The 19,569-nt window shown below is 43.1% G+C and overlaps 1 protein-coding gene across 1 annotated transcript in view; it reads right to left on the minus strand.

Moving 5' to 3' along the window:
* Positions 1-2,091: 2,091 nt before the first annotated feature.
* Positions 2,092-19,569, minus strand: part of LOC112070995 (melanocortin receptor 5-like) — an 18,767-nt gene continuing 1,289 nt past the window's right edge. The window contains exon 2 of the mRNA XM_024138452.2: positions 2,092-3,994. Coding sequence (XP_023994220.1) covers positions 2,895-3,920 — 1,026 coding nt within the window. The 5' untranslated portion in view covers positions 3,921-3,994 and the 3' untranslated portion in view covers positions 2,092-2,894. The remainder of the gene's footprint in view (positions 3,995-19,569) is intronic.

The following is a 19,569-nucleotide window of genomic DNA, read 5'->3' on the forward strand; positions in this document are numbered from 1 at the left end:
GCCAAACCCCCAGTCCCGTTCATCACCACCTCACCCGCTCTTAACAATAACCTTCGGCTGACTGGGAGCCTAAGGCTGTTGGAAACACCACTTGAGGCACTATTATGTAACTGTGATGAACTGAGAGATTATTAGGGATAGCACTGGTAGTATTCATTAATCATATGCCTGCCCTCCTGCTCCTCTGTTCTTACCAACTTTCCCCTTTGTCTCCCCACCTCTTTCTTCCTCTGTTTTTATAATGCCACAAACAGATGTGCATTGAAAGTAAAGATTGAACTTGTATTTATAATATAATATTACAGTTATGATAATAGAATGCATGTATATAGTATTTATAACACCTTGGATTAATGAACTTTTCACATTCTCTAACTGGGTTGAAATTAAGTCTCTGATTTGATGAAATACTCACCTATTCCTGTGTTTATCAAATCATACAGATTAAAGGCAATTAGACCAAAGAGAATTAAACCCGGTTTTAGGTATTTACATGATGCCATAGGAAGTGTTGTTACTGTTTTTTAAAATTATATTTCTGTGATACAGTTGAAGTCAGAGAGTTTACATACGCCTTATGATGGAGTCCATTAACTAATGTACACTACCTGTTTATAAACACACTATTTAGTTACATATTAATGAATGTACAACTACTCTGGTTATAAACACACGTATTACTTGTTTAAGTTACATATTATGAATGAACCCCGTTACTCTGTATAAAACACACTATTTATGTTACATAAGTTACATGAATTGTCACTACTCTGTTATAAACAACACTATTTGTTACATATTAATGAATGTTACACTACTCTTGTCATAACACCACTATTTAGTTAATATTCAATGAATGTACACCTACTCTTGTTATAAACACGTATTATGTTTAGTTACATGTTAATGAATGTACACTACTCTGTTATAAACACACTACTTTAGTTACATATTAATTGAATGTACACTTCCTCTGTTATAAACCACAACGTATTACTGTTTAGTTACATATTAATGAATGTACACTACTCTGTTTATAAACACACATTACTATTTAGTTACATATTAATGAATGTACAACTACTCTGTTATAAACACACTATTTAGTTTACATATTTAATGAATGTACACTACTCTGTTATAATAAACACACGTATTACTGTTTAGTTACATATTAATGAATGTACACTACTCTGTTATAAACACACTATTTAGTTACATATTAATGAATGTACACTACTCTGGTTATAAACACACGTATTTCTGTTTAGTTACATATTAATGAATGTACACTACTCTGTTATAAACACACTATTTAGTGCATATTAGTGAATGGACACTTCTCTGTTTATAAACACATTGTATTACTTTTAGTTACATGTTAATAAATGGACACTTAAGGTATTACCCTATTTTTATTTTATTTCAAAAAACAAGAGTTTTTCATTCATTTTATACTGGAGGACATATGACAAAAAAATAATAAATCGTGTACAATATTTTATTAGTGGAGTGCCTTTGTTACAACTATGAAACAGAAAGCTATGTTGGAACATGGTAACATGCTTATTTTTAACTACCCCAAAATACCAAGATGCATGGTCAAGCGGTCAAATGATGAAAACATCAGCAGCCTCAACATCATTATAACACGTGGCCTTGATAAATAGTGAAACTCAGCACAAAGCAATAAAGGCATTGTAATGAATGTAAGTGTAGATATGACAGCAGATAAAAATAGTCATTATTGTCAGCTCGTGCTTGTGTGCATCTTCACTCCAAATGGCATCCGTTGGATTTCATTTTAGCTGTTTATCCCTTGTCCTAACAGTTGGATGTCATTTAGCTGTTATCTCCTTGTCCTAAACAGTTGGATTTCATTTAGCTGTTATCCCTTTGTCCTAACAGTTGGACTGTTCATTAGCTGTTATCCCTTGTCCTAACAGTTGGATAGTCCATTTAGCTGTTATCCCTTGTCCTAACAGTTGGATGTCATTTTAGCTGTTATCCCTTGTCCTAACAGTTGGATGTCATTTAGCTGTTATCCCTTGTCCTAACAGTTGGATTGTTCATTTAGCTGTTATCCCTTGTCCTAACAGTTGGAGTCATTAGCTGTTATCCCTTGTCCTAACAGTTGGATGTCATTTAGCTGTTATCCCTTGTCCTAACAGTTGGATGTCATTTAGCTGTTATCCCTTGTCCTAACAGTTGACACCATTTTCGTAACTTTTACTTGCTTGACACACTCTGACATACCTTTGTTTGGTTGTAGTGCGTAACAGTCGTCTTTTTATTGTGTTCCTGTCATCTTGTCATTCTTCAGTACCTTTGTGGAGTATAACGACAGTGCAGTTGCTTTATTCTGCACAGAGGGAGGGAGCGAACGTCTAACTTTGTTCATTGTGCCGACCACAAGCAACTTGTTCTCCAATGACAGTGAAGAAGTTGTCCATCGTGACATTTCTCCCCTTGCCTCATCGCCACATTCTTTGACACTCTCTCGCTCACCTGCTGCCTGATGTGTATATTTTCCCAGATATTGAAAGCCGTTCAGCATGTACAATTACACACGCTCTCACTGTGTAGCCTACTCCAAGTAGGCCAGAGTAGGCTGATGAGACTGCTTTGATTCTGTGGACGGATATAAACCTTAGGGTCAAAATGACTGCATTAGCAGTTCTAGTGTTAAGGCACAAAGGGTTCTACAAGTTGAGGTTAATCAGATTGGTACGAGGCAGTCTAAGACACATTTTAATAAGACAGTCTTCTACTCCAACGCACTCGGTTCATGCCCAAATCCTGCTGACTAAACCACTTGTAGGACCCATGGCCAAATCCTGCTGACTAAAGCACTTGTAGGACTCATGGCCAAAGAGTCTATAAGGGTAAGAGTTCTATGCCACTCCAGGTTTATAGCACACAGGGAGACACTCAAACACGTTCCTCAGGCTGTAGCAACAGATAATCTCCTTAAAGGTATTCCTCATCTCCTGACTCCTGAAGGCGTAGATCAGAGGGTCGATCACAGAGTTACACATGATGAGGATGAGGTACATGTTGAAGTGAGACATGAAGCACACACAATACAGGTTCCTGGGGCAGGAGATCATCAGGATAAGGTGGAGGAAGAAGGGTGCCCAGCAGACGATGAAGATGCCCAGGAGGATTGTGAGAGTGATGGCTCCCTTCATGCTGGCCCTCTGGTGGATGGAGTTGTACCCTGGCAGAGCCGCGATGCGCTTAACGTGGGAGCGAGCCAGCATGAACATGTGGCTGTACAGCGAGGCCATGAGCACCAGCATGGTGAAGAACATGGACACCAAGCAAATGATAACAGGGGTGGTGTCGGAGTACATGATAAAGACGATGCCGCAGCCCGTGCAGAAGGTCCAGATGGCTCCGATGATGAGAGCGGCCCTTCTATGGGTCATGATGCTGTGGTAACGCAGAGCATAGAAGATGGTCACATACCGGTCCACAGCGATGGCCAGGAGAGAACACATAGACGCCACCACTGATATACAGATCATGGAGTCAAAGACGTTGTCCATCTGACGAATAAAATGGTCGTCCACAATGAGCTGCCGGTTGGTCAGCAGGTAGATGATGATGGTCTCCCAGGCGTTGGAGACGCTGACCAGCATGTCGGCCACAGCCAGGGAACACACAAAGAAGTACATGGGGGAGTGGAGGTTCTTGTTCTTGATGATGGCGCAGATGACCAGGATGTTCTCCAAAAAACTGATAATACCCAGGATGAGGAAGACCTCTATGGCGATGTTGAGCTGCTCACAGGCCTTGGGTTTGGTGAGGAAATTAGGGGCCACAGTGGTGTTGGGGTTGTAGTACAGCTGGCTGGAGTTGGTGAACAGAGCCCACATCGGCAGAGACATGGTCGTCATTTCCTCCATAGGGTTCATCTTTATAACTTTGAGTTGACCTTCAGCTCTCTCTCTTTTCAACTCACTGGCACATTGTCAGGAGCATCCTGTTCCTATGGGGAATTAAGAGGAAGAGGATTTAGTATGAGGGACAGGAATTAACTTTAATAGATACTATACAGTGAGCTCGAAAATTTTGGGACAGTGACACATTAGTTGTTGTTTTGGCTTTGTACCCCATATTGGATGAACCATTTAAAAATTACGTCTGTTTGTCTTGTCCCGTCCCATGTATATATATTTTTCTTCGTATATATTTCGTATATATATTTTTTAGTTTTTTAAATTTCAATTTCCATCTACGGACTGAACATACTCTCCTGCAACCCGCCTTACCCAATGTGGTATGGATCTGCTATTTTTTACACTTTAGAACTGGAACCCCCATCAGCAGCTAGCCAGCTAACTAGGTACTAGCTAGTAGTCAGTTAGCCACTGCTAGCGGTCATCACCGTTAACTTGGACATCAACCAGCCTCAGCCTGGTCAATTCCTGCCAGTCTGCACAGCGCGATTTCAACCCAGAGCTTATTGGACTGCTTTTTCTCTACCTCACCTCCGGATTCCTACCGCAAGCTCTGAACCTTTACACCGGATCATCGCAGCTAGCTAGCTGCTATCCGAGTGGGTACTGTCTCTGTCCCGAAGAAAGCACCAGACAGCCTGGAGCTAGCCTCGAGCTAGGCCCGTATCCCGGGTAGCTGAAGAGGTCCATCAGCCAATTCTTGGGCGACAATATCTATTTTGCCCATTGGCCTGGTTCCTTTTACTGCCGACACGGAGCCCTGCCGATCCATCACGACTGGTCGGCCGACGTAACCGTTCGAGGGGGTTTCAACAGGCTCTTCCTTTGCGACGTCCCCCGAAGGCCCATCTACTAGCCTGCTAGCCCCGGCCTGCTAGCTATCTGAATCACCATGTCTCCAGCTCACCTAGCTACTCACTGGACCCTATGATCACTCGGCTATACATGCTTCTCCCTAATGTTAATATGCCTTGTCTATTGCTGTTTTGGTTAGTGACTATTGTCTTATTTCACTGTAGAGCCTCCAGCCCTGCTCAATATGTCTTAGTGTTAGGGTTAGGGTTAGGGTTAGCCGTCCACCCCCCACACATGTGGTGACCTCACCTGTCTTAAATGGTGACTCTAGAGACAAAACCTCTCATCGACACTCAATGCCTAGGTTTACCTCCACTGTATTCACATCCTACCATACCCTTGTCTGTACATAATGCCTTGAATATATTCTTCCGCGCCCAGAAATCTGCTCCTTTTACTCTCTGTTCCGAACTCACTAGACGAACATTTCTTATAGCCTTTAGCCATACCCTTATCCTACTCCTCCTCTGTTCCTCTGGTGATGTAGAGGTTAACCCAGGCCCTGCAGCCCCTAGCTCCACTCCCATTCCCCAGGCACTCTCATTTGTTGACTTCTGGAACCGTAAAAGTCTTGGTTTCATGCTTGTTAACATCAGAATCCTCCTCCCTAAGTTTGTTTTATTCACTGCTTTAACACACTCCGCCATCTCGGATGTCCTAGCCGTGTCTGAATCCTGGCTTAGGAAGGCCACCAAAAATCCTGAAATTTTCATCCCTAACTATAACATTTTCCGACAAGATAGAACTGCCAAAGGGGGTGGAGTTGCAATCTACTGCAGAGATAGCCAGCAGAGTTCTGTCATACTATCCAGGTCTGTGCCCAAACAATTCGAGCTTCTACTTCTAAAAATCCACCTTTCCAGAAACAATTCTCTCAACGTTGCCGCTTGTTATAGACCACCCTCTGCCCCCAGCTGTGCCCTGGACACCACATGTGAATTAATTGTCCTACATTTATCTTCAGAGTTTGCACTATWAGGTGACCTAAACTGGGACATGCTTAACACCCCGGCCGTCCTACAATCTAAACTTGACGCCCTCAATCTCACAATAATTATCAAGGAACCTACCAAGTACAACCCTAAATCCGTAACAATGGGCACCCTCTTAGATATCATCCTGGCCAACATGCCCTCTAAACACACCTGTCTTCAACCAGGATCTCAGCGATCATTGCCTCATTGCCTGTGTGCGTAATGGATCTGCGGTCAAACAACCACCCCTCATCACTGTCAAACGCTCCCTAAAACACTTCAGCGAGCAGGCCCTTCTAATCGACCTGACCCGGGTATCCTGGAAGGATATTGACCTCATCCCGTCAGTAGAGGATGCCTGGTTGCTCTTTAAAAGTGCTTTCCTCACCGTCTTAAATAAGCATGCCCCATTCAAACAATTTTGAACTAAGAACAGATATAGTTGGTCCAACCCAGACTTCATTGCCCTTGGCCAGCAAAAAAACATCCTGTGGCGTTCTGCATTAGCATCGAATAGCCCCCGCAATATGCCACTTTTCAGGGAAGTCAGGAACCAATAGTCAGTTAGGAAAGCAAAGGCTAGCTTTTCAAACAGAAATTAGCATCCTGTAACACTAATTCCAAAAAGTTTTGGGACACTGCAAAGTCCATGGAAAATGAGAGAACCTCCTCCCAGCTGTCCACTGCACTGAGGATAGGAAACATTGTCACCACCGATAAATCTACGATAATCGATAATTTCAAGAAGCATTTTTCTATTGCTGGCCATGCTGGTTCACCAACTACTTCTCAGATAGAGTTCAGTGTGTCAAATCGGAGGGCCTGTTGTCCGGTCCTCTGGCAGTCTCTGTGGGGGTGCCACAGGGTTCAATTCTTGGGCCGACTCTTTTCTCTGTATATATCAATGATGTCGCTCTTGCTGCTGGTGATTCTCTGATCCACCTCTACGCAGACGACACCATTCTGTATACATCTGGCCATTCTTTGGGCACTGTGATAACAAACCTCCAAACAAGATTTTATGCCAACTGCTTTTAAATGCAAGTAAAACTAAGTGCATGCTCTTCAACCGATTGCTGCTCCCATCCTCCCGCCCAACTAGCATTACTACTCTGGACGGTTCTGACTTAGAATATGTGGACAACTACAAATACCTAGGTGTCTGGTTGGACTGTAAACTCTCCTTCCAGACTCACATTAAGCATCTCCAATCCAAAATCAAATCTAGAATCGGCTTCCTATTTTGCAACAAAGCCTCCTTCACTCATGCTGCCAAACATACCCTCGTAAAACTGACCATCCTACTGATCCTTGACTTCTACGATGTAATTTACAAAATAGCATCCAACACTCTACTCAGCAAACTGGATGTAGTCTATCACAGTGCCATCCGTTTTGTCACCAAAGCCCCATATACTACCCACCACTGCGACCTGTATGCTCTCGTTGGCTGGCCCTCGCTTCATATTCGTCCCAAACCCACTGGTTCCAGGTCATCTATAAGTCTTTGCTAGGTAAAGCTCCGCCTTATCTCAGCTCACTGGTCACCATAGCAGCACCCACCCGTAGCACGCGCTCCAGCAGGTATATTTCACTGGTCATCCCCAAAGCAAACACTTCCTTTGGCCGCCTTTCCTTCCAGTTAGTTCTCTGCTGCCAATGACTGGAACGAATTGCAAAAATCACTGAAGCTGGAGTTTTATATCTCCCTCTTTAACTTTAAACAACATTTTCAACTGTTAGAGGTCAATAGGCCTTCCCACACGTACACTGTCAAAATATTGACACATTCAGTGACAGGTGAAATATAGAATTTTATAAGCGAGACAAACTATAAAATGGTGTGCAGGGAGAGGGTTGTAATTTCTGTCCCAGGGATGTCTATCTCTCTATCGATCAGACAAAACACTCTGATGCTGGATGAATCAGACCACATAATTTAGCCAATTGGTGGAAATGACTGGAAGGAAATAGCAGCAAATTGTTTGAGGTAGAAACAGACTTCCTACATCAATGTGTTCACCTTTAGGTTCGTGGTTGGGTTTAAAATTCACCTCACACGGCATTTGATGGAGAGAAAAAAACCTACACCACCCTGGACAGATTCATTGTTAATGTCCCTAAATCCGCCTCAGAGTAAGACAACAGTTTAAGGCATGATTTTAGGACTGGCAGGGAGAGAGAGAATACATGGATGAACAAACCAGGAGGAGAGAGAGAGAATACATGGATGAACAAACCAGGAGGAGAGAGAGAGAGAGTACATGGATTAATAAACCAGGAGGAGAGAGAGAATACACGGATGAACAAACCAGGTGGAGAGAGAGAGAGAATAGATGGATGAACAAAGCAGGAGGATAGAGAGAGAGAATACATGGATGAACAAAGCAGGAGGAGAGAGAGAGAGAGAATACATGGATGAACAAAAGCAGGAGGAGAGAGAGAGAAGAATAGAATGGATGAACAAAGCAGGAGGAGAGAGAGAGAATACATGGTTGAACAAAGCAGGAGGGAGAGAAAGAGAATACATGGATAAACAAAGCAGGAGGAGAGAGAGAGAATAGATGGATGAACAAAGCAGGAGGAGAGAGAGAGAATACATGGTTGAACAAAGCAAGAGAGAGAGAGGGAGAATACATGGATGAACAAAGCAAGAGGAGAGAAGAGAGAGAATACATGGTTGAACAAAGCAGGAGGAGAGAGAGAGAGAGAATAGATGGATGAACAAAGCAGGAGGAGAGAGAGAGAGAGAATACATGGATGAACAAAGCAGAGGAGAGAGAGAGAGAATACATGGTTGAACAAAGCAGGAGGGAGAGAAAGAGAATACCATGATAAACAAAGCAGGAGGAGAGAGGTGTTTTGCAGGGTTTACTTGAGAAAGGAATAAACCGGCATGTTCCTCTTGGACACCTGGAGATAAATAGAGCATGATGGGACAGGGACTGAACATGTGCTCGTTTTTCCCAAACAAATAAAGACAGGACATCACATGAGAGCTAGAAGCTTCATTACTCCTCAAGGATGTCTTCTTTTAAAGAGATCCCAGCTGCTCAGCCCTACCCATTCCTCTCTTGGTCCGTAATCAGTAATATTTTCAGAGTATGAGTACTGATTTAMGTTCAGTTGAGCTGTTTAGATATAAGATAAGACTAGTGGACATGACCCTAGATCAGCACTATTCTGAGAGAATATCTAAATACTGTGTGGCGTACAGCAGGTCAGCCACCAGGGGGAGACCCGTCGAGGCTTGGTGACAGACGGAGTATATATCACGAGGAGATGGCTCCATCTGCTGGACGTGCCAGGCCTCGACGGGCTCTCCGGCCAGGACTAATTGGGGCTGATTGGGGATTGGTGAGTAATCAAGGGCTGATTGCTCACCAGCTGTACAACTCCCATCAAGCTGCCAGAAGGGCAGCATACAAGGGAGAGACAGGTGGAGGATAGGACTCCCGTATAGTTGGGGACGGTACCAGAGGTAACATGAGGGAGTTCAGTTTTTGATCCCCACAGGATACAGCAAGACCTGGAGCCCAGAAGACGGTATCCCGGAGAGGGTCTCATGGGGGAGACCTATTATTTTCTTTTAGACTATTATTTTAATAAACACCTTTGAAACTGAGCTATCCAACTCTGTCTGTGTCTGATCTGTGTAAACGTTTTGAACCAATCCCCTGGTCTGCCACAACTGATGGATCATTCCATTGTGATATATCCCCCTATCAGCCCTAAATCTCTCTAATATCACACATTTCAGCCCTAAATCTCTCTAAAACCTCCCCTTTCATCCCTTCATCTCTCTAATATCTACATGTCAGCCTTAAATCTCTCAACAATCTCCAATATCTGCCCTTTACCTCTCTAAGATCTCACCTTTTAGTCCTACATCTCTAATATCTCCCTGTCAGCCATCTATCTCTCTAATATCTCACTGAAAACCTAAATCTCTCTAATATCTCCCCTTTCTGCCCGTTATCTCTCTAATATCTCACTGTCAGCCCTGAATCTCTCTAACATCTCCAATATCAGGCCATAATCTCTCTAAAATCTCCACTTTCAGCCCTAAATCTCTCGAATATCTCCCTGTCAGCTCAAAATATCTCTAAAATCTCCCTGTCAGCCCTAAATCGCTCTAATATCTCCCCTTTCAGCCCTACATCTCTCTACAATCTCCCATTTTAGACTTAAATCACCCTAAAATCTCACCGCCAGCCCTAAATCTCTCTAATATCACAAATATCAGCCAATCTCTCTAATATCTCCCTGTCAGCCCTAAATCTCTCAAATATCTCCAATATCTGCCCTTTACCTCTCTAACATCTCCCCTTATAGTCCTACATCTCTCTAATATCTCCCTTTCAGCCCTAAATCTCTCTAAAATATCCCATTTCAGCATTACATCTCTAATATCTCCCTGTCACCCCCAAATATTTCTAATATCTGCCTTTCAGCCAACATCTCTCTAATATCGCCAATATCAGCCCTAAATCTCTCTAATATCTCCCTGTCAGCCCTAAATATCTCTAATATCTCCTAAATCAGCCCTTAATCTCTCTTATATCTCCACTTTCAGCCTTATATCTCTATAATACCTCCCCTTTCAGACCTAAATCTCGCTAATATCTCCTTGTCAGCCCTACATCTCTCATATCTCCAATATCAGCCATTAATCTCTCTAATATCTCCCCTTTTAGCCCTACATCTCTTTAACATCTCCATGTATGCCCTATATCCCTCTAATAACTCCCTGTCAGCCCTACTTATCTCTAATGTATCCCTGTCAGCCCTAAATCTCTCAAATATCTCCAATATCAGCCCTTAATTGCTCTAAAATCGTCCCTTTCAACCCTATATCTCTACAATATCTCCCCTTTCAGTACTTAATCTCTCTAATATCTCCCCTTTTAGACCTACATTTCTCTAATATCTCCCTGTAAGCCCTAAATATCTCCAATGTCAGTACTTAATGTCTCTATCTCCCCTTTTAGCCCTATATCTCTCAAATATCTCCAATGTCAGATGTAAATCTTTCTAATATCTCCCTGTCAGCTCTACATCTCTCTAATATCTCCCCTTTCCTCCCTTCAACTCTCTAAAATCTCAATGTCAGCCCTAAATATCTCCAGTATCTGCACTACATTTCTCTAATATCTCCCATCCTTAATCGTTCTAATTTCTGCCTGTCAGCTCTAAATCGAAGTCTGTAGTTCATCTACACTACCCTGGCCTGCACTAAGAGACCTGGCTGTCTGTAGTTCATCTACACTACCCTGGCCTGCACTAAGAGACCTGGCTGTCTGCTTTCTGTCTTCCACACCTCTCTCTCTCTCTCTCTCTCCTCTCTCTTCTCTCGCTCTCTCTCTCTCTCTCTCTCTCTCTCTCTCTCTCTCTCTCTCTCTCTCTCTCTCTCTCTCTCTCTCTCTCTCTAATTCAATTCAATCAATTCAAGGGGCTTTATTGGCATGGGAAACATGTGTTAACATTGCCAAAGCAAGTGAGGTAGATAATATACAAAACTGAAATAAACAATACAAATTAACAGTAAACATTACACATACAGAAGTTTCAAAGCATAAAGACATTACAAGTGTATATTATATATATATACAGTGTTGTAGCAATGTACAAATGGTTAAAGCACACAAGTTAAAATAAATAAACATAAATATGGGTTGTATTTACAATGTTTTGTTCTTCACTGGTTGCCCTTTTCTTGTGGCAACAGGTCACAAATTTGCTGCTGTGATGGCACACTGTGAATTTCACCCAGTAGATATGGGAGTTTATCATAATTGGATTTGGTTTCGAATTCTTTGTGGATCTGTGTTAATCTGAGGGAAATATGTGTCTCTAATATGGTCATACATTGGGCAGGAGGTTAGGAAGTGCAGCTCAGTTTCCACCATTTTGTGGGCAGTGTGCACATAGCCTGTCTTCTCTTGACGCATGTCTGCCTACGGCGGCCTTTCTCAATAGCAAGGCTATGCTCACTGAGTCTGTACATAGTCAAAGCTTTCCTTAAGTTTGGGTCAGTCACAGTGGTCAGGTATTCTGCCACTGTGTACTCTCTGTTTAGGGCCAAATAGCATTCTAGTTTGCTCGTTTTTTTGTTAATTCTTTCCAATGTGTCAAGTAATTATCTTTTTGTTTTCTCATGATTTGGTTGGGTCTAATTGTGCTGCTGTCCTGGCTCTGTGGGGTGTGTTTGTGTTTGTGAACAGAGCCTCGAGACCAGCTTGCTTAGGGGACTCTTCTCCAGGTTCATCTCTCTGTAGGTGATGGCTTTGTATGGAAGGTTTGGGAATCGCTTCCTTTTAGGTGGTTGTAGAATTAACGGCTCTTTTCTGGATTTTGATAATTAGTGGGTATCGGCCTAATTCTGCTCTGCATGCATTATTTGTTTCTACGTTGTACACGGAGGATATTTTTGCAGAATTCTGCATGCAGAGTCTCAATTTGGTGTTTGTCCCATTTTGTGAAATCTTGGTTGGTGAGCGAGCCGCCAGACCTCACAACCATAAAGGGCAATGGGCTCTAGACTGATTCAAGTATTTTTAGCCAGATCCTAATTGGTATGTTGAAATTTATGTTCCTTTTGATGGCATAGAATGCCCTTCTTGCCTTGTCTCTCAGATCGTTCACAGCTTTGTGGAAGTTACCTGTGGTGCTGAGGTTTAGGCCGAGGTATGTATAGTTTTTTGTGTGCTCTAGGGAACGGTGTCATGATGGAATTTGTGGTCCTGGCGACTGGACCTTTTTTGAAACACCATTATTTTTGTCTTACTGAGATTTACTGTCAGGGCCAGGTCTGACAGAATCTGTTGCAGAAGATCTAGGTGCTGCTGTAGGCCCTCCTTGGTTGGGACAGAGCACCAGATCATCAGCCAACATTAGACATTTGACTTCGGATTCTAGTAGGGTGAGGCCAGGTGCTGCAGACTTTTCTAATGCCCTCGCCAATTCGTTGATATATATGTTGAAGAGGGTGGGGCTTAAGCTGCATCCCTGTCCACCCACGACCCTGTGTTGAAGAAATGTGTGTGTTTTTTGCCAATTTTAACCGCACACTTGGTTGTTGTATCATGGATTTTATAATGTCGTATGTTTTTCCCCCAACACCACTTTCCACTCAATTTGTATAGCAGACCTCTCTCTTCTCCTCTTCTCTCTCTCTCTCTCTCCTCTCTCTCTCTCTCTCTCTCTCTCTCTCTCTCTCTCTCTCTCTCTCCTCTCTCTCTCTCTCTCTCCTCTCTCTCTCTCTCTCTCTCTCTCTCTCTCTCTCTCTCTCTCTCTCTCTCTTCTCTCCTCTCCTCTCTCTCTCTCTCTCTTCTCTCTCTCTCTCTCTCTCTCTCTCTCTCTCCTCTTCTCTCTCTCTCTCTCTCTTTGAATCTCTATACATTACTAGTAACAGGTTGTCAACAGCATTAGTATCATGTTTGTACTTGGCCTCCATCTCTCTCCCTTCCTCAGGTCTCTCATCCATCTCTCCTCAATCCATCTACTATCTATTTAAATACGTCCTCCATCCTTCCCTTCCTCAGGGTCTCTCATCCATCTCTCCTCATCTTTACTATTCTTTTTAAATGGGAGCCCACATCCTCTCTCCCAATTTGTTCCCAACAGGCTTGACATTGACTCGCTGTGACGCTCTCGTGGACCACCCAACCCCCACTCCGACTTCCTCACACCCGCACTGAACCGCTGACTCAAGCTCGCAGGCACACAGAACCACAGAGAGCAGACAGAGATCACAAACCATGTTTTTTATGAAATAGTCTGGCTGAATGGCAGACAAGCAAGTTACTGAAGAGTAATTCTGGTAACTCTACTGGTAGTGTAGGTGTCTAGGATGGTAACTATATGGTAGTGTAGGGTCTAGATGGTAACTCTACCTGATAGGTAGGTGTCTAGGATGGTAACTCTCTGGTAGTGTAGGTGTCTAGGTAACTATACTGTAGTGTAGGTGTCTAGGATGGTAACTCTACTGTAGTGTAGGTCTAGATAGGTCTATTGTAGTGTGTGGTGTCTTAGGATGGTAAACTCTACTGGTAGTGTAGGTGTCTAGGATGGTACATCTATTGGAGTGTAGTGTCTAGGTGGTACTGTACTTATGTAGGTGTCAGGATGGTAACTCTACTGGTAGTTAGTGTTAGGATGTAACCTCTTAGTGTAGTGTCAGGATGGTAACTCTACTGGTAGTGTAGTGTCTAGGATGTAACTCTACTGTAGTGTAGGTGTCTAGTTGTAACTCTACTGGTAGTGTAGGTGTCTAGCATGGTAACTCTATGGTAGTGTTAGTGTCTAGGGTGGAACACTCTACTGGTAGTGTAGTGTCTAAGGGTCGGTAAACCTTACTATAGTGGTAGTGTCTAGGTAACTCTACTGGTAGGAGTAGGTGTCTAGGCTGTAACTCTACTGGATAGGGTAGGTGTCTAGTGGTAGGTAATCTACGTATGTAGTGTCTAGGATGGTATCTATGTTAGGCTACAGTAGTGTAACTCTACTGGTATGTAGCTAGGATCTAAGATGGTAATACTGATAGGGGTAGTGTCTAGGTAACTCTACTGGTAGGGTAGGTGTTAGGTAACTCTATGTAGGTAGGTGTCTAGGATGGTAACTCTATGGTAGAGGTAGGTGTCTAGGATGGGGTAACTCTACTGGTAGTGTAGGTGTCTAGGTGGTAACTTACTTATGAGTGTCTAGGTGGTAATCTACTGGTAGTGTAGTGTCTAGTGGTTGGTAACTCTACTGGTAGTGTAGGTGTCTAGGTAATCTACTGGTAGTGTAGGTGTCTAGGATGGTAAACTCTACTGGTAGTGTAGGTGTCTAGGTAACTCTACTGGTAGTGTAGGTGTCTAGGATGTAACTCTACTGGTAGTGTAGGTGTCTAGGATGGTAACTCTACTGGTAGTGTAGGTGTCTAGGATGGAACTCTACTGGTAGTAGGTGGCTAGGATGGTAACTCTACTGGTAGTGTAGGTGTCTAGGATGGTAACTCTACTGGTAGTGTAGGTGTCTAGGATGTAACTCTACTGGTAGTGTAGGTGTCTAGTGTAACTCTACTGGTAGTGTAGGTGTCTAGGATGGTAACTCTACTGGTAGGTAGTGTCTAGGATGGTACCTACTGAGTGTTAGGTTAGGATGGTAAACTCTACTTAGTAGGTGTCGAGGTAACTCTACTGGTAGGTAGGTGTCTAGGATGGTAACTCTACTGTAGGGTAGGTGTCTAGCGATGGTAAACTCTACTGATTGTAGGGTCTAGGATGGTAACTCTACTGGTAGTGTAGGTTCTAGGTAACTCTACTGGTAGTTAGTGTGTCTAGGATTGGTACTTACTGGTAGTGTAGGTGTCTAGGTAACTCTACTGGTAGTGTAGGTGTCTAGGATGGTAACTCTACTGTATGTAGTGTCTAGGGTAACTCTACTGGAGTGTAGGTGTCTAGGATGGTAACTCTACTGTAGTGTAGGTGTCTAGGATGATAACTCTACTGTAGTGTATGTTGTCTAGTACCTCTGGTAGGTAGGTGTCTAGATGGTAACTCTACTGGTAGTGTAAGGTCTAGGATGTAACTTACTGGTAGTGTAGTGCTAGATGGATCTACTGGATAGTGAGGTGTCTAGGATGGTAACTCTACTGGTAGGTAGGTGTCTAGGATGGTAACTCTACTGGTAGTGTAGGTGTCTAGGATGGTAACTCTACTGTAGTGTAGGTGTCTAGACGGATTACTGCTAGGGTGTGTCTAGGTAACTCTTAGGCTAGGTAGGTGTTCTTAGGATGGTAAATACTGTAGTGTGTGTCTAGGAGACCTTACTGTAGGTAGTGTCTAGGATGTAACTTACTGGTAGTGTAGGTGTCTAAGTAACTCTACTGGTAGGGTAGGTGCTTAGGATTGTAACTTCTACGATAGTGTAGGTGTCTAGGTGGTAACTCTACTGGTAGTTGTAGTGTCTAGGTAACTCTACTGGTAGTGTAGGTGTCTATGTAACTATAACGGTAGTGTAGGTGTCTAGGTAAACTATATGTAGTGTGGGTGCTGAGGTAAACTATACTGTAGTGTATTCCGGTGTCATAGGTAACTATACTGGTAGTGTAGGTGTCTAGGTAAGTATACTGTATAGTGTAGGTGTTAGGTAACTATACTGGTAGTGTAGGTGTCTAGATGGTAACTCTACTGGTAGGTAGTGTCTAGGATACGTATCTACTGGTAGTGTAGGTTCTAGATGTAACTCTACTGGTAGTGGTAGTGCTAGGATGGTAACCTATCTGGGGTAGTGTAGGTGTCTAGGATGGTAACTCTATGGTATGTAGGTGTCTAGATGTAATCTACTGGTAGTGTAGGTGTCTAGGATGGAACTCACTGTAAGGTATGGTGTCTAGCATAGGTTAACTCTATTGGTAGTGTAGGTGTCTAGGATGTAACTCTACTGGTAGGGTAAGTGTCTAGGATGTAACTATTGTTAGTGTAGGTGTCTAGATGGCGTAACTCTACTGGTAAGTGTAGTATTCTAGGATGGCTTAGTCATAGTTGTAGTGTATGTAAACGTCTGACCCACTGGAATTGTGATACAGTGAATTATAAATGAAATAATCTGTCTGTAAACAATTGTAGGAAAAATGACTTGTGTCATGCACAAAGTAGATGTCCTAACCGACTTGCCAAAACTATAGTTTGTTAACAAGAAATTTGTGGAGTGGTTGAAAAACAAGTTTTAATGACTCCAACCTAACCGTATGTAAACTGTATATGAACTTCCGACTTCAACTGTAGGTGTGGTTTCTTGACAAAGACCATAAGAGTAGCCACACACCATCTCCGACGCAGGTACACCTCTGACATCGCCTGAACAGAAGGCAATGATAAGCTATTGTTTTTTTTCGGCTATCAACGGTTACCGCTGATCTGAGTGATTCCTGGCCTTACTAAAACCTCTGTTAGTGATGGTTGTACAGTTATTTTTGCATAGCATTGATAATAGCACATTCGGAAATGACTGTGTTCATGACTGATCATTATTTACTTATATTTGATACTTGAGTCATTTACTCTTATTTATGCATTAATCTTAAGACAGCTAGGTGAACAACAACATATCACAATCATAGAAAGTACATTTTCACTCAACAAAGTCTTTATCAGTCAGAGCTAGTAGGAAGAGATAAGTACCTTTTTTTACTCTGTGGTAGTTATTTAAGATACATTTCAAAGAGGTAGGGTTTCAGACATTTTCAGAAGATTGGCAGACAGGAACTCCGCTATCCTTTAGACTTTAGTGGGAAGCTTGTTCCACCATTGGGGTGCCAGGACAAAGAAGAGCTTGGACTGGGTTGAGCGGGAGGTGCCCTTCCGTAGGGTTGGGAGGGCCCAGAGACCATGGGTGTAGGGTTTCCCTTGTTGCACCAGGGTCCTGAAGACTGGAAGCTAATGGAGAGGAACGGTGTGAGACGGGAGAACTTTGGAAGGTTGAACACCAGGCAGGCTTCTGAGTTTTGGATAAGTTGCAGAGGTTTGATGGAACAAACAGGGAGCCCAGCCAACAGAGTTGCAATAGTCTAGAAGGTAGACGTCCTGCAACGCTTACTGTGTGAGGAAAGGTTGTGCTCTACGGATGTTGTAGAGAATGAACCTGCAGGAGCGAGTCACTGCTTTGATGTTTGCAGAGAATGACAAGGTGTTGTCCAGGGTCACGGTTCTTTGCACTCTGGGAGGGGGATACTGTGGAGTTGTTGATTGTTAATCGTTAAGGTCTTGGAGTGAGCAGGCCTTCCCTGGGAGGAAGAGGTTGAGGGCCAATATCCAAGTTGAGATGTCTGCCAGGCACGCAGAGATGCGTCACCACTTTTCAATATACACTACATGCACATCTCATTCCAAAATCATGAGCATTAATATGGAGTTGGTGTCCCCTTTGCTGCTATAACAGTCCTCCACTCTTTCTTTTTTTAACCATTATTTAACTAAGCAAGCCAGTTAGGAGCATTTTTTTTTTTTTCAATGACGGCCTAGGAACAGTGGGTTAACTGTCTTGTTCAGGGGCAGAACTACAGATTTTTACCTTGTCAGCTCAGGGATTCGAACTTGCAACCTTTCGGTTACTAGTCCAACGCTCTAACCACTAGGCTACCTGCCACCTTCTGGGAAGGCTTTCCACTAGATGTTGGAACATTGCTGCGGGGACTTGCTTTCATTCAGCGACAAGACCATTAGTGAGGTCAGGCACTGATGTTGTGCGATTAGGCCTGGCTCGCAGTCCGCGTTCCAATTCATCCCAAAGGTGTCCGATGGGGTTGAGGTCAGGTCTCAGTGCAGGCCAGTCAAGTTCTTCCACACCGATCTCGACAAACCATTTCTGGATAGTCCTCGTTTTGTGAGCATGGGCATTGTCATGCTGAAACTCTTGGAGAAAGGACCTTCCCCATATTTGGAAGCACAGAATCGTCTAGAATGTCATTGTATGCTGTAGCATTAAGATTTCCCGTCACTGGAACTAAGGGGCCTGAACCATGAAAAACAGCCCCAGAACAGCGTGATTCATCCTTCCAGAGAACGCGTTTCCACTGCGCCATTGTCCAATGGTGGCGAGCTTTACACCACTCCAGCAGACKKTCGGCATTGCGCATAGTGATATTACGTTTGCATTTCATGAAGCTCTCTGAACAGCTCTTGTGCTGACGTTGCTTTCAGAGGCAGTTTGGAATTCAGTAGTGTTGCAACTGAGGACAGATGATTTTTACGCACTACACGCTTCAGCACTCGGTGATCATGTTCTGTTTTTGTGGCCTACCACTTCGCCGGCTGAGTGGTGGTTGCTCCTAGACGTTTGCACTTCACAATCGTAGTACTTCCAGTTGACCAGGTCAGCTCTAGCAGGACAGAAATTAGAAACATCCCATGACAGTGCCACATTGAAAGTCACTGAGCTGTCCAGTAAGGCCATTCATTCTACTGCCAATTTTTTGTATTTATTATGGATCCCCATTAGCTGCTGCGAAAGCATCCTGGGGTCCAGCAAAATTAAGGCAGTTTATACAATTTTAAAAACATTACAATACATTCACAGATTTCACAACACACTGTGTGCCCTCAGGCCCCTACTCCACCACTACCACATATCTACAGTACTAAATCCATGTGTATGTGTGTATAGTGCGTATGTTATCGTGTGTCTGTGACTATGTTTGTGTTTCTTCAGTCCCCGTTGTTCCATGAGGTGTATTTTTATCTGTTTTTACATCTGATTCTACTGCTGCATCAGTTACCTGATGTGGAATAGAGTTCCATGTAGTCATGGCTCTATGTAGTACTGTGCTCCTCACATAGTCTGTTCTGGACTTAGGGACTATGAAGAGACCTCTTGTGGCATGTCTTGTGGGTTATGCATGGGTGTCTGAGCTGTGTGCCAGTAGTTTAGAAAGACAGCTCGGTTCATTCAACATGTCAATACCTCTCATAAATAAAAGTAGTGATGAAGTCAATCTCTCCTCTACTGAAATAGCTTCCTGAAAAAGCCGAATCCACTCATTTGAAGGGGTGTTGACATACTTTTGTGTATATGGTGTAGTTATAATAATGATACTAGTAAAACAATGTCATATTTTGTATTATCAGCAAACTAATCTATGATATTGATGACCATGTTCTGAGACATGTGATAGAGCAAAGCATTACAAACAGTATGTTATTCTCTATAGATCTCTCTATAATAGATCAACTCTCCAATACATTATTCTCTATAGATCTCTCTATAATAGATCAACTCTCCAATACATTATT

Source organism: Salvelinus sp. IW2-2015, unplaced genomic scaffold (assembly GCF_002910315.2).
Source record: "Salvelinus sp. IW2-2015 unplaced genomic scaffold, ASM291031v2 Un_scaffold1490, whole genome shotgun sequence".
Lineage (NCBI taxonomy): Eukaryota > Metazoa > Chordata > Actinopteri > Salmoniformes > Salmonidae > Salvelinus > Salvelinus sp. IW2-2015.